Source organism: Phycodurus eques, chromosome 19 (assembly GCF_024500275.1).
Source record: "Phycodurus eques isolate BA_2022a chromosome 19, UOR_Pequ_1.1, whole genome shotgun sequence".
Classification (NCBI taxonomy): domain Eukaryota; kingdom Metazoa; phylum Chordata; class Actinopteri; order Syngnathiformes; family Syngnathidae; genus Phycodurus; species Phycodurus eques.
This window is the reverse complement of record NC_084543.1, coordinates 3,837,155-3,849,315: the sequence shown is the minus strand read 5'-3', so window position 1 is coordinate 3,849,315 and position 12,161 is coordinate 3,837,155. Positions and strand designations below refer to the sequence as shown.

The window sequence follows — 12,161 nt, the reverse complement described above, 5'->3', positions numbered from 1 at the left end:
TTTTTCTTCTGTTGAAGCCATTCAGCTCCCGGAAATTGTTTCTATGGTATCAGTTTAAGCAGACTGTTTGTCTGTAGTTGTGACTTATATGAATATCAGATCACATTTTATGACCAATCCTGTATATGCAAAAATCCAGGTAATGTAATTCGAAAATTCTTCGCAACTGTATGTTTCTTGAGTGGTGTTTATTTTACTGGTGCTTTGAGCCCTACCGTATAAGATGCACTACTACCTTTAAAGCAAATCACACAATGCGTTGCAATTAAATGAAGAAACCCTTAAGGAGAGACTGAATGGTGAGCATCAATCTGTATATTTTGCCCCAATGCGGATAATCTTTATGCAACGAAATCCAAACAGTGGCTCATGACTTTTATTAATTTGAGTTCATTTTTCCACGAGAACAGTTTTAGAGTTTCCCATATTATATTTCACTTAACTGCTAGATCATTTATATCCATTTATATTTAGTGAGAGTCACATCTATCTGTGGCCCTTCGGGCAAGGATAATTATCTATGGTGAGGAATCCGGAAATGAGAGCGAGCCCCCTCGGGTTGTCCATTCATGTCACTTCATGAATCAACATGGATACAATAGACACGTACCCGAGCAGAGAGGGTCGTAGTGTCCGAACCAACCGCCTCCTTCAAGTAAGTACAGGCACTCTGGCAAATCTGAGGTCGCAGTCACTTGTAGATAAGATGACGACTTTGTCATTCGTACGAGTAGTTGGTGTTTTCCGTTGACTTCTTACTCGACCGATTTAAAGTTGTTATTTCTAAGATGCAATGGGGACATTTCCTACTTCCGTCACACTTGAGTTCAGAATTAATACTCTTTGAACTGAAAAGGTAATGAGTCCCAGGTGCACTAGAAATGCAAGGAGCTGATTGGTCGGACACAAGGAAGTGGGTGTGACTGATGACACAAGCTGAAATTAGCGCTATAGCCTGAAACTAACACTGTGATTAGAGGTAATAATACTCCTAACATAAGTCCAAAATGACACTTTGGGTTTGCACTTTGTGTGGTGAAACACTTAAAGGTCCCATATTTTGGCTATTTAAACCTCTCTAACATGGACTTAGTATAAAAATGTCAATTATCGTAAAAAACACCTTGGTTTTGTCATACGGGTTTCCAGAAAAGGCCCCTCTGACAGCTACTTCCATTTGACCCAGTTTTGTATCCGCTTTGTCCATATTTGGCTATGACTGCCCGCTTTTCTTCTGATTGGTTGCCTCCGTGTCGAAGACCCACTCGTGAGAGTGCACGTGTTTGTTACGCTGACAGCGCTGGCTCGGGAGCGGAAAGGAAAGGCGGAGATCGCTAGTGACGTAGATAAGCTTGAAAAATTCGAATGATCTGATTTCCATGCCTCACAGCAGAAAAAACACCTAGAACTCGGGAATGCGTGGATGATTTTAATTCATATTTCACATGTTTACTGAGGCACCGTAGAGCCAAAATTAAATTAAGAGCCAAATACTAGAAAAATTCAGTTTGGCAAAATATGTCCCCTGTAACAGCATTTTCTTCGATCAATTTAAAATAAACAACACCCGATTTTAATTTCAAGATTCATTCCGGATGTGTAACGAAGTCATTTTACATCATTTTAATCCTGTTACTGTTTGTGCCATCACAATAAATCTTTGCGCTTTCTACCTTTTAGTCTTGACTATATCGCATCCATTACACCGACTCTATGTAAAGTTTATCAATATAAACTAAAGTTTCCCCTTGAAATTTTTAAATGCCAAGGCTTTACAGCCTTGATCTGGCTCCAAGTCTTTGTCAGGTGTTGTTTTTCATAGTATTTGAGAAAAGACGTGTACGCGTCTGTGTGTGCAGGCCCCAGCTGGCTGTTCTCTGGGAGCCACAGAAGGGACAATCCCGTGAGATCCTGGTTCCAAACTTTGCTATTGCATAATTACAATCAAATGATGAGATGTAAAATTCATATCCGTATGTCTTTTGTTGAACACTTTTTCCTTTCTTCTTTTCCTTACAAAGGAAAAAAAAAAAAGTTAGCATTTGTGTTAAAATATGTGATTTTGGTAATGCTAGCGTGTAACCAAAAGGGTGAAACAAATGGCTCAGCTACAGCGCGTCCACCTCTGCTGAGATATTTCTCATGTGCTGAACACTAACCACATATTTAAACGTAGCAGTGTACGAGTCTGAGTATGCAGTGTACTCGAGTTGACCAACACAACACAGCACACCACACATGGCAGTATCTCCGTCGATAGTTGCGAGCCTCCTCCTCCAAACCATAGGTCTGACGTAGTACCAAGACAGACCTGTGAGAGGCAGCATGGTGTCACAGGGCATCCAAATTGCCTGCAAAATTAAAAGCACACACAGTAGTAGTAGAAGAAGAAATAGAAGAAGCTAGGCTAACTGCTAGCTTATCTGGTAACTACAGTGTGTTCGGAAAGTCACTGTGCACTGACTTGTTTCAATATAGAATATATATGCGCTAGGGCTCAAATGATTAATTGAATAACTTGAATAATTCAATTACAAAAAAAGGTCGGTGCAAAATCTCTGCCTCGAATCTTCGCAGAGAACATTGTTCCCCACTGACTCATGTGAGTAAGTTGGCGGGATGGGACAGGAGGATACAGTCCGTGAAAGAATGTCCAAAGGTGGGGATTATTACACACCTACAAAAAGATTTAAGTGCAACCTATTGGAAAAGCAGAAATGGCTTACACAACAGCACGTCTACGAACTCTGACACAAGGTAACGTAAACATTGTTAGTTAATTTAATATAGCCTGCCACTACTTGTTAGAATTGTAGACACGGCCACCGGTGCACTCTCAATCACTTTATTTAACAAAAGAAACTGTTATAAGCACATTCATACATAAGTTTGTATGGCCCACAACTGCCACCCAGTCAACACGCAGACTGGCTAACGGTTAGCCAGTTGACTGCTAGCTGCTAGCCTGAGCCAACAACAGCCAACTTTAACGCCACACACATTCAAAGTGTGTATGTCGCTTTAAAATGTAAATGAGCAATGGATTGGATATGTTCTCATTTTCATAACGTTTCTGAAAACCCCCGGAAGAACCCCCCCCCCCCCCAAAAAAAAAAAAACATTCTCTAATTTCCATCTGGATCTCAGTTTCTGAGTAGTTTATCTCAACATGACCTTGATTGTCCGGAACTTCTCTGTGTCTAATCCTACTGTGATGCTACTATCATATCACACAGCGGCTATTAAAAGTCAGCTCATTTTCAAAGATGACTGTTCCTCAACAGCAATCTGAAAATCAGTTCTGTTTTTGTTGAGTTTGTGCTCATTAACGCTATTAATCCAGAAGGAATCTTCCCTTGCCGCTGTCCTCAAGTGTTCCGTAAAGAAACTTGGCAGAAGGCCTCAACGTGGCTTGTGTGCGCCCATTGTGTTTCCGTGCTGAGACCTGATCTGAGCGCAGCCAGTGGCCAGCATGATAATCCTAAATCTGTCACTAGCTGTTCATGGGCAATTTAATCACCACGACCTGAATCATTTAAGAACAACCGATCCCATGCAAATAGTTTGGGATTATTTATGATGAATAAATAACGTGAAGAGTTACAGTTATGTCTGATCTATCCTGCGGAATACATGCGCATGTAATAATCTGATATGTTGGACTGCCATGACAGAATTTGATGCTAAAAAAAGGGATTTGACTGACCCATTGATCTGATCAAATCCTCTTGTCAAGTTCAGTTTTGGCCAAAATGCCCGTGGCCCCTCTGCTTGCTTGTGTGTCATCGTGATTAATTGATGAACCTTCTTGAATAATTGGCCTAAGACCATGGAATCATTTGGCTGTGGTGACATGAATCTTGGTCTCATCTTGAAGCACCCTTCATGGTGATGTATTACCTTAGCAACCACTTCGACCGTTGATTAGTAGTTAGGCCTGGGTCTCAGAAACATACAAACAGCAAACAATTATTTTTTTCACTTTGTTTATTTAAATTACTTATGCGACTGAATGAAAATCAAAGGCCCAGTAGACAATTCACTGGGCATAGGAAGACTTCTACAGAGGTCAAAGTTTTTTTTTCCAATCATCCCTTTGAGAGAAATACCGCATTCAAATGCGCTAAATTGAACTTGAATCAAAAGATAAAGAAAAAAGACATTCAATCCACATTTCGGGCCAATAGTGATTCACTGTTGAATTCTGATGAAAACCGATACAAATGGATCATAAAGTGGATGAATAGATGGATGTATTCTATCAAAAAGAAATTTGCATAAAAAAATAAGATGCGTTACTCAGCCAATTCTGTAATGTTCCTATGCTATTACACTATGAGGTTTTCATATATTTATTATCATTATTTAAAACATCTGACAAAAAAACACAAATCTGAGCTAATATCATTTGAAATGTTTGTGACACTTCACCTTATTTTAAACCACTAAATGTGTGTGATCAGGTGTCGAGGAACATCGGCATTTAAATCCTTCCCAGAAGGCAATGAGCTCTTGTTCTCTGAAAAATAGTCTTTGTATCATACTTCATGCTTTGGAAATAAAATAAAATTAAATCAACACTTGACCAATAAATGTCAGGAATCCAAGTAAGTGTACCCTATATGTAAGGGGTTTAAAGTGACAAGAAAATTAAAAGACAGACATTCTGACCAACGTGACAAACTTTTCATGGTCCTTTCCTGAGCTATCAATTTCATGTTTCTTCCATACACATATCAAATATATTCTTCTGAAAGATTTTGCATCTTATTGCTTTACGCTCAAATGTAAGTCTACAATTAACATAACATATTAGTTATTGATAGCTACTTTCTAACGCCAGATGAATTTGTATTACCATTTTGTCTTTTTTTCCCCTTTAATGGAACTTTATTTCAGTGATAGGAAGATGTAAAAGTAAATGTTTTAGTTGATCAGGTTTCTTTCTACCTATGTTATTTCATGAATGTTCTTTTTGTAATGAATACATAGGAGCATACTGCATCTAAACTGTATCTAAACCGTCATTAATTTATTTAGTAATACCAATGTTTTTCGTATGCTGTTATGAAGTCATAAAAAATAATACATTATTATTCATTAATTTCAAAAGAAGCAGTGAAAAAATAAAGTCAAAGCTATGCTTCAGTGTTTATTGCTTCCACCCATGCTTTGCATCTTCTGTGTTACCCTATTGATCAAATCCCAGTTGTCCATAGGATGTAATGTCATATGATAAAAACAAGAATTTGTAATTATTAATATTGCATCTTTTTTGACCAGAAGCCACTCTCGGGCAAATAAATACATTTGGGTGTCTTCTAATATACTGTCTTTACTAAGAAAATATTTGTATCTAATTGTTATGACTGACATGTGTGAGATATGTATGTAATGATTACATAATGTTGCTCAAACCATAATATCATATTCAAACATTATTTTTGAATCAAGTATTTTAAATATGATCTTATCTATCCTATCCCCTGACATTGTGAACAATATGCATAGATTAGTTTTTGAAGAGCAAATAACAGAAAAGTGGTTTTGTTTTGTTTGTTGTTGTTTTAGTTGTCGTTAAACCTCTCAATTATATGAAAACATATATATAATGTCTGATAGTATCATGAAACGCATTTATATTTTGTCTCACATATCAGGTTATGCTGAAAGTTAAATTACAAATGATAATGTATAAGGTGCTTGTTTTCATGGATTAACAGTTGAGAACCCCGTCATTGGGAAAAAGTGTGGGTGTTGAAATACCTACATCCCCTACTGGTACCATTACATGTTGCATTTGACTTGTGTAAGTTTTGTTGTTGTTGTTGAACCCTTAGCAGTGCAAGTAATGTTGCCATCTCACATGAGGCCGGTCGTGTCACAACTTGGAATAGTGATGTTCTCACTGACTTGTGAGCAGGGCTTTGATTATGGCTCATTGCATTTCAATGCAGCAGTGCACACATTTTCAATGTGCCACTGAACTCAAGTCCAGCAAATTATGCAAATAATAAGAATGTTGTGCTCAAGAACAGGTTGATGGGGCCAATTCTTCTTTTATAATAGGTGCTTTTAGAAATTGGGAGAACACACAAACAATTAAGAAATGTATTTACACCTTAAATTGGATGATGTCAATTTGTCATAGCGTAATAGTATTGTTAATACACACAAAGTGACCATGTGAAAAAGATTCAAGTTTCCATGAAGGAAGAAGGTCTTTCTCTAGACTTTTCCTTGATTGTAGACATTCCTCACCGTGATTTTCTAAGCTGTATACCCTTAGTTTACGACATTCACTCCAGTTATGTCCCTTTTTCTCTCTCAGTCTCGCACAGTAGTCAATGTTTCCTGTGGCACTTTGCATTGTTCTGCATTTTTACAGTCTCTCACAGGAGAGCCTGGATCTAAAAGCAAGGGTCATATTTCTGACTCTCTCCGATAAGACCTTTGATCCAGAGTTCTGGTGGCCTGTAAGCGTTCAAACTCATGTCGGCTGTTCCGGTCTGGACTGAGGTTTGCCAGTACTCTACTCCCACCACCTACATCCTCCTCCTCCTCCTCCTCGTCACGGTTTAAGAAAGCCAGCTCGTTTTCGTAGCAGAATGAGTTTGAACTCGGAACAAGGAATTTGTTCTCTAACATGTCCTTGGCACTGCATCGAGGGGTGGACGGCACCTCATAGGTTTTGTGAAAGTGAGCGTAATCCACTTTATAAAGGTTCTTCTCCTCAAACAAGACCGGCTCAAACCTGTGCCCCCAAAGGATCTCGGAAGCTAAGTAGGAACTGCGAGCCTGAGTGGTCATGGCCGTTGCTTCCACCATTCCCTCCAAGATGACGACAATCTCAAATTCAGATGTCTCTAGATCCTGTTTGCTGATCCCAAAAAGGGGGCTCTCCTCGTCTATTTCATGGAGAATAGTTATGGGTGAAACCAAGAAAATCCTGTCCAGGCCTTTGTCAAAGCCCACATTGATGTCTAATTGGTCGAGAGGAATATACTCCCCTTCATCGGTGATCCGAGGCTTGATGAGCTGTGCCCTCACGTGGGCCTCCACAATGTGGCTCTTGCGAAGGTTTCCAACCCGCCACATGAGACACAGTTTTCCATCTCGCATCGCAATGACAGCATTGTGGCTGAACAACAGTGTTTGTGCTCGCTTCTTAGGCCTTGCCATCTTGGCCATGATAGCACCAATCATGAAGCAGTCAATGATGCAGCCCACTATAGATTGGAACACCACCATGAAGACCGCTACGGGACATTCCTCAGTGACACATCGGTAGCCATAGCCTATCGTAGACTGTGTTTCAATGGAGAATAGAAAGGCAGCCACAAATCCATTGACTTGGAGGACACATGGGGTGAAGTTGTCATCTCCGGCTGGATTATCCAAATCCCCGTGCAGTAAGGCAATGACCCAAAATGCCAAACCAAAGGCCAGCCAAGAAACGACAAACACAAGAGTGAAGACCACCAGCATCCATCGCCAGCGAATATCCACGCATGTGGTGAATATGTCGGCCAAGTACCGCTGTGACTTGTCGTCCATGTTGGCAAACTGCACATTGCACTGGCCATTCTTTTTGACAAAGCGATTGCGACACTTGCGGCGCGTATGGATCTTGCCATTGCCAAAACCATTCATGCCATGCATGGTAGTGAGGCGGAGGGCCTCTTCCTCAGATGACACAATGCTGTAGCGGTTGATCCTTCCCACGCTCATCCTCCCGGCACCTCCAGCTGCAGGATCAGAGCAGAAAGGCTGGCCATGGAGTCCCAGCGTGTGATCGAGACCCCTCACAGCTTGATCACTTGGAAAGTTGCATTTCAGTAAGCCATGGACAGGAAGCTGGGAGGGATCCTTGTGCTTGAATCCAGGCCCTATAAGGAGGAGAAGGACGATATTTTCATTGTACTGACAATGCATCATCCCTATGGAAAAGACCAAAAACCTATTCAACCACCCATGTCTTGGCTACTGCTTAAACTAGTCAAGCTCTGAAGGGCCTTGGGTGTGGTTCTCTCTGGCCAGATTCCCAGTCAATCAGAGGGTTGACATATCAGCAACATTTTCATCAAACTATTCAGTTCAACTCGTTTTCCATGGTTCAACCCTGATCATATTGTTTACACTGGAAGATGGCCATAGCTGCGTTGGGCTTCAACCAATGTTATTGTAAACAGAAAAGTGGCAATTCTCTGTGAACCATTCATATTTGACCAAATTAAAATATCAGTTCATCTCCACCATTAGAAACAGAGTTTTAAATGAGTTTTAAATGTTTTAAATGTTTATAAAGTCAGTCACTTCCCTTCGCCGTAAATACCACGCATCAAAATGCAATTTAATGAAGCTGAATATGCTGTAGAATCCGTGCGAAGAGACGGAATAACAGCCACATAGCATTGCCAGGAATATTTTAGAAATTAAACGGGTTGGCAGCAGAAGTGGGCAAGGTTCTCAACTACCAGATGTGATTCAAAGACATCTGAGAGGTAATGAATTTGACAACAAGTGCTGGTGTCTAGTTAGGCATCACAAACTGTGACAGGCTGACATTTCTGTCGCCAAAAGTAAATGCGAAGTCTATAAATTATTAGCTTTCACTTTGTCTTGGTTGCATTTATAGCCTATCAAGTGCATGCTATGCAGATGTGACACATCCAGTAGAAAAGCCTCCCTCTGTTCTTTTGTGGACCGAATTGTCTATTGTCCTTTCAGCAGAGTACTTTTGTCAGGGAGTTGGGGCTGCTGTGCGTCTGTGCACACTACTATCTCCCAATGGGCCTCTATGTGTGCCACTTATTCCGTGGACACGCAGTACCAGATGCTGCATGCAGGGATGTAGGGAGTGGGACTTTGTGTGACCCCAATGCGTACAACGTAGCGTATTAATCACTGTGGGAGGATGCAATTCATTTATATCAGCCTCCCATGGTGCTTTGTTCCCTGGCCTGAATGGCATACTTGTTGTAATTATATTCTGGGCCTTTAGTTATTAAGAGTCATACCAGGTAAAAACATCCTCTACTACTCTATGTGTTGGAATGATAGCTGATAACCTGGACATCATGCAATATTTTGAGCCTCAGGTCAAGGGCTTCTACCCATGAGGGACCGGACTGTGGCCCCCTCTGGGGACAGGCAGCTTTTATCGCCTGGCCACAGCCGCTCTGTGTTTGTCTGCCTGATTTGGGCCCTGAAGACTTGACAGATCACTCATGTGCACTTCTAAATCCCACATGCCCCGCTGCTTGGCCTTGAGTTGAAGTTGCCTGAATCTAGAGCCATATTACCTCATTCCCAGTCTCTCAAGAGGGACTTACTTACACCAATATCAGGTACTGTTGCAAAAACGAATTTGAATTTGGAAAAGGTTACCGTATCCCTCCCCCCCAAAAAACACAGCCGAAAGTACCCAATGATCAGGTGACCATAATGACCGGTGACCTGAGCAGTCCTCAACTCTGTGAGCAGTCTCTCATAGTCATGCGGTGTCAGGTGTCCAGTGCGTTGGTTGAATGAAAGTGAAAACCCTCCAGGAGTCCTTGGAATCATTACATAAGTACTTCTCTCATCTCTACCAACGTACAGTAACACCCGTAGTGTTGACATCTTGTAAGCGTTTCAATCATTCAATGGATGTGATGCTAGATGTTTAACTTATTCTGTAGTATGAATGGAAACAAGTGGACACGGTTGGACACACACACGCGCACACACACGCAGGTTGCCATCTATTGGGTGACAATGCACTGTAATTGTTCTGTCTGTCACTATACATCTCTGGCATAGATAGATAAACAAAGACGTATTTGTAGTAACACTGGTGTGCAACAGCACCCTGGTTGGGAATCACTGACATATTTAAACTTCCTCGTCAAAATATTCATTATATCTGCACACCTAAGAAGTATATCATTAGCCTAGTAGCATAATTGCCTAGGTTATTTTATTTTACTGTCACAATACCAACAACATCAAAATACAGTGGTTGATTGAGATACGAGTTTAAATCGTTCCGTGGCCACGATGGTAACTCAAAACACAGATCTCAAATAATCTTTAATCTGCCATTAATCTAGTCCATCTTGAACATCTTGAAGTCGTTCTTTGAAGAATTTTAGTTAGTGTGAACTCAATTTTAGTTGAATTTTTAGTTGAGTTCACTGTAGTTGAGTTCACTGTACCAATGCTAAAAAGGAGTTTTTTTCTTTATGGCTGATAGATTCATGTAGTCATGTAGGTCATGGTAATCCACAAATGTTGAATCAAGGCGGCTGGATTGTTCTTGTTTGGTTTGTTGTGTTTTTCTTGTTTTGCAAAAATGCTCAAATAGGATGTACCCAAAATAATATATCAAACAAAGTGCCTTTTCAAAGAGAATAATACTGACTTTTGACATTTCATTATATTCTTCATGTGCACTTAATAAGGTGTCGGGTCTGCGTATGTGGTATGAATAAATCATTTTTTGGGTCAGCTTTATGCACCTGTGCAAGTGAACATGCTACAGTGGCCCGCTGATTCATTTGGGAGGACTTTGTCAAATCATTTGGGCTGCATGGTCATTACGCGTGTCATTGAGTCTGCTGAACCTGTTCTCAGGGGGCCTTGAGAGCGAGACCGCTGATTAGGAAGAACAGAATGCATAATTGGATGTGCACAACAATGTTGGGGATTTGGAGGATAATGAAGTGGCGTGGGAGCGGGCACTTGATGTGATGTGAAGACGAGTACGCAGGAAACTGAGCTGAGCCACTGCGATGGCTGCCCACCTCCCAAGGCCATTGTTGAAGGAAGAGCCCAGGCTCAGGTGTCATTGGATTTTCCTATAGCTCACTATGTGCAACTCATTCCTTCTCAAGTGATCTACAGGTGTTTTCTTATAGAAATCAACGCCACTCGCACATACGCTGCCTCCATGTCCAGGCCTAAACAGCTCACGATTTTGCATGTTTGTGAATCCATTTTGAGAGTATGTCTGACTCCTCTTCATCTCAGGTGGCTCCTGAGAGAGGTGCTCGTCAAAAGTGTGCATTTAGAACTGAGTCACCTCGTGTCATTGCAGCAGCTGTCAAATTGTGTGTTCTTGTTGTTGTTGTTTCGCAAGCTGCACCTGTAGCTATTCTGCCATTTCAACACCTGATCATTCCCACATACAGGATCTTTATTTGCGCATTTTAAAATCCCATCCATCTGATGAATCACCCCTACATGTGAAAAATGTAAAAGGACCTCTTTGCAGGCTCGAAACCCTCTTTGGCCACTAAAAGTGAGTGGTGTGAACAAAAGCAGAGATGAAAAGCAGGATGAGGTCATGAAGCTGTCATGCCTGTGCCGCATTTCTGTATTCATCTGCTCCGTCCCCTCTCTGTAGGCTTTGTTTATGGAGTGATAGAAGAATATCCACACACAGCTCTCAGCTATTATACAAGTTTTTGTATTTAATCACTTGAAATAGTCCTCTTAGGGAGAGGAGTATCTCAAATGGCTTTGCTATCAACCTGTGGATTTATTGTTTAGCTTATTTGTTGGTTGTAAACCCAGTGATTTAGAGTGTTATATTTGTTTTAGATTTGTACTTTTTCGTACACCTCCACAATCTATTGAAATCCAATAAAACAGCTCCATCTAAAATTCTGAATTTCCAATGATAATAATGCTCAATTTTGATTTTAGATCGTCGGAGAGAATGCTCTTTAACAAATGTTTATTATGTGGCATGTAACTAAAGATTTTTTTAAGTTGAACAATGGAACCCGCATAGCGAGGTGAGGCCTCACACAAAGCCTAACGCTCAATAACATCAGACAGGATCTCATCAGTGCAGTCAATCTATATTGGCTTGACTTGAACGGTAGCAACTAGTTGTTGTGGATGACATTCATCTCTTATTAAATGGAAATTGAAATATGTAAGACGCTATAAAGTGCACCTGCAAACCCACCATTCATAGACCAGGTGAAGTTCAGTTCATTTTATTACTTCACGCATACAGGTTTATAATCAATGGCTACAGGTTCGTAGTGAATTGTATTCCTTACCTTTATTTCGACGTGTCTTCTCCCAGGCTGCATGCAGGACTAAAAGGTGCTGTCTTCTCTTCCGGCGTCAATGTCAGCCGAACTGAGACATCTCCGAACGGAGCT

At 40.8% G+C, this 12,161-nt stretch overlaps 1 protein-coding gene across 2 annotated transcripts; it reads right to left on the bottom strand.

Annotated features, from left to right (window-relative positions):
- Positions 1 to 6,423: 6,423 nt before the first annotated feature.
- kcnj12a (potassium inwardly rectifying channel subfamily J member 12a) lies at positions 6,424 to 7,677 on the bottom strand. 2 transcript variants are annotated; one of them, XM_061706685.1, is made up of 2 exons: positions 6,546 to 7,677; positions 6,424 to 6,509 (listed from the first exon to the last, which is right to left on the bottom strand). In XM_061706685.1, the coding sequence occupies exons 1-2, from the start codon at positions 7,660 to 7,662 to the stop codon at positions 6,424 to 6,426; spliced, it is 1,203 nt and encodes a 400-aa protein (XP_061562669.1). In that variant the 5' UTR covers positions 7,663 to 7,677. The 2 variants fall into 2 exon arrangements, with proteins under 2 accessions (XP_061562669.1, XP_061562668.1); XM_061706684.1 differs by having other exon boundaries at positions 6,424 to 7,677.
- Between the last annotated feature and the right edge of the window lie 4,484 nt (positions 7,678 to 12,161).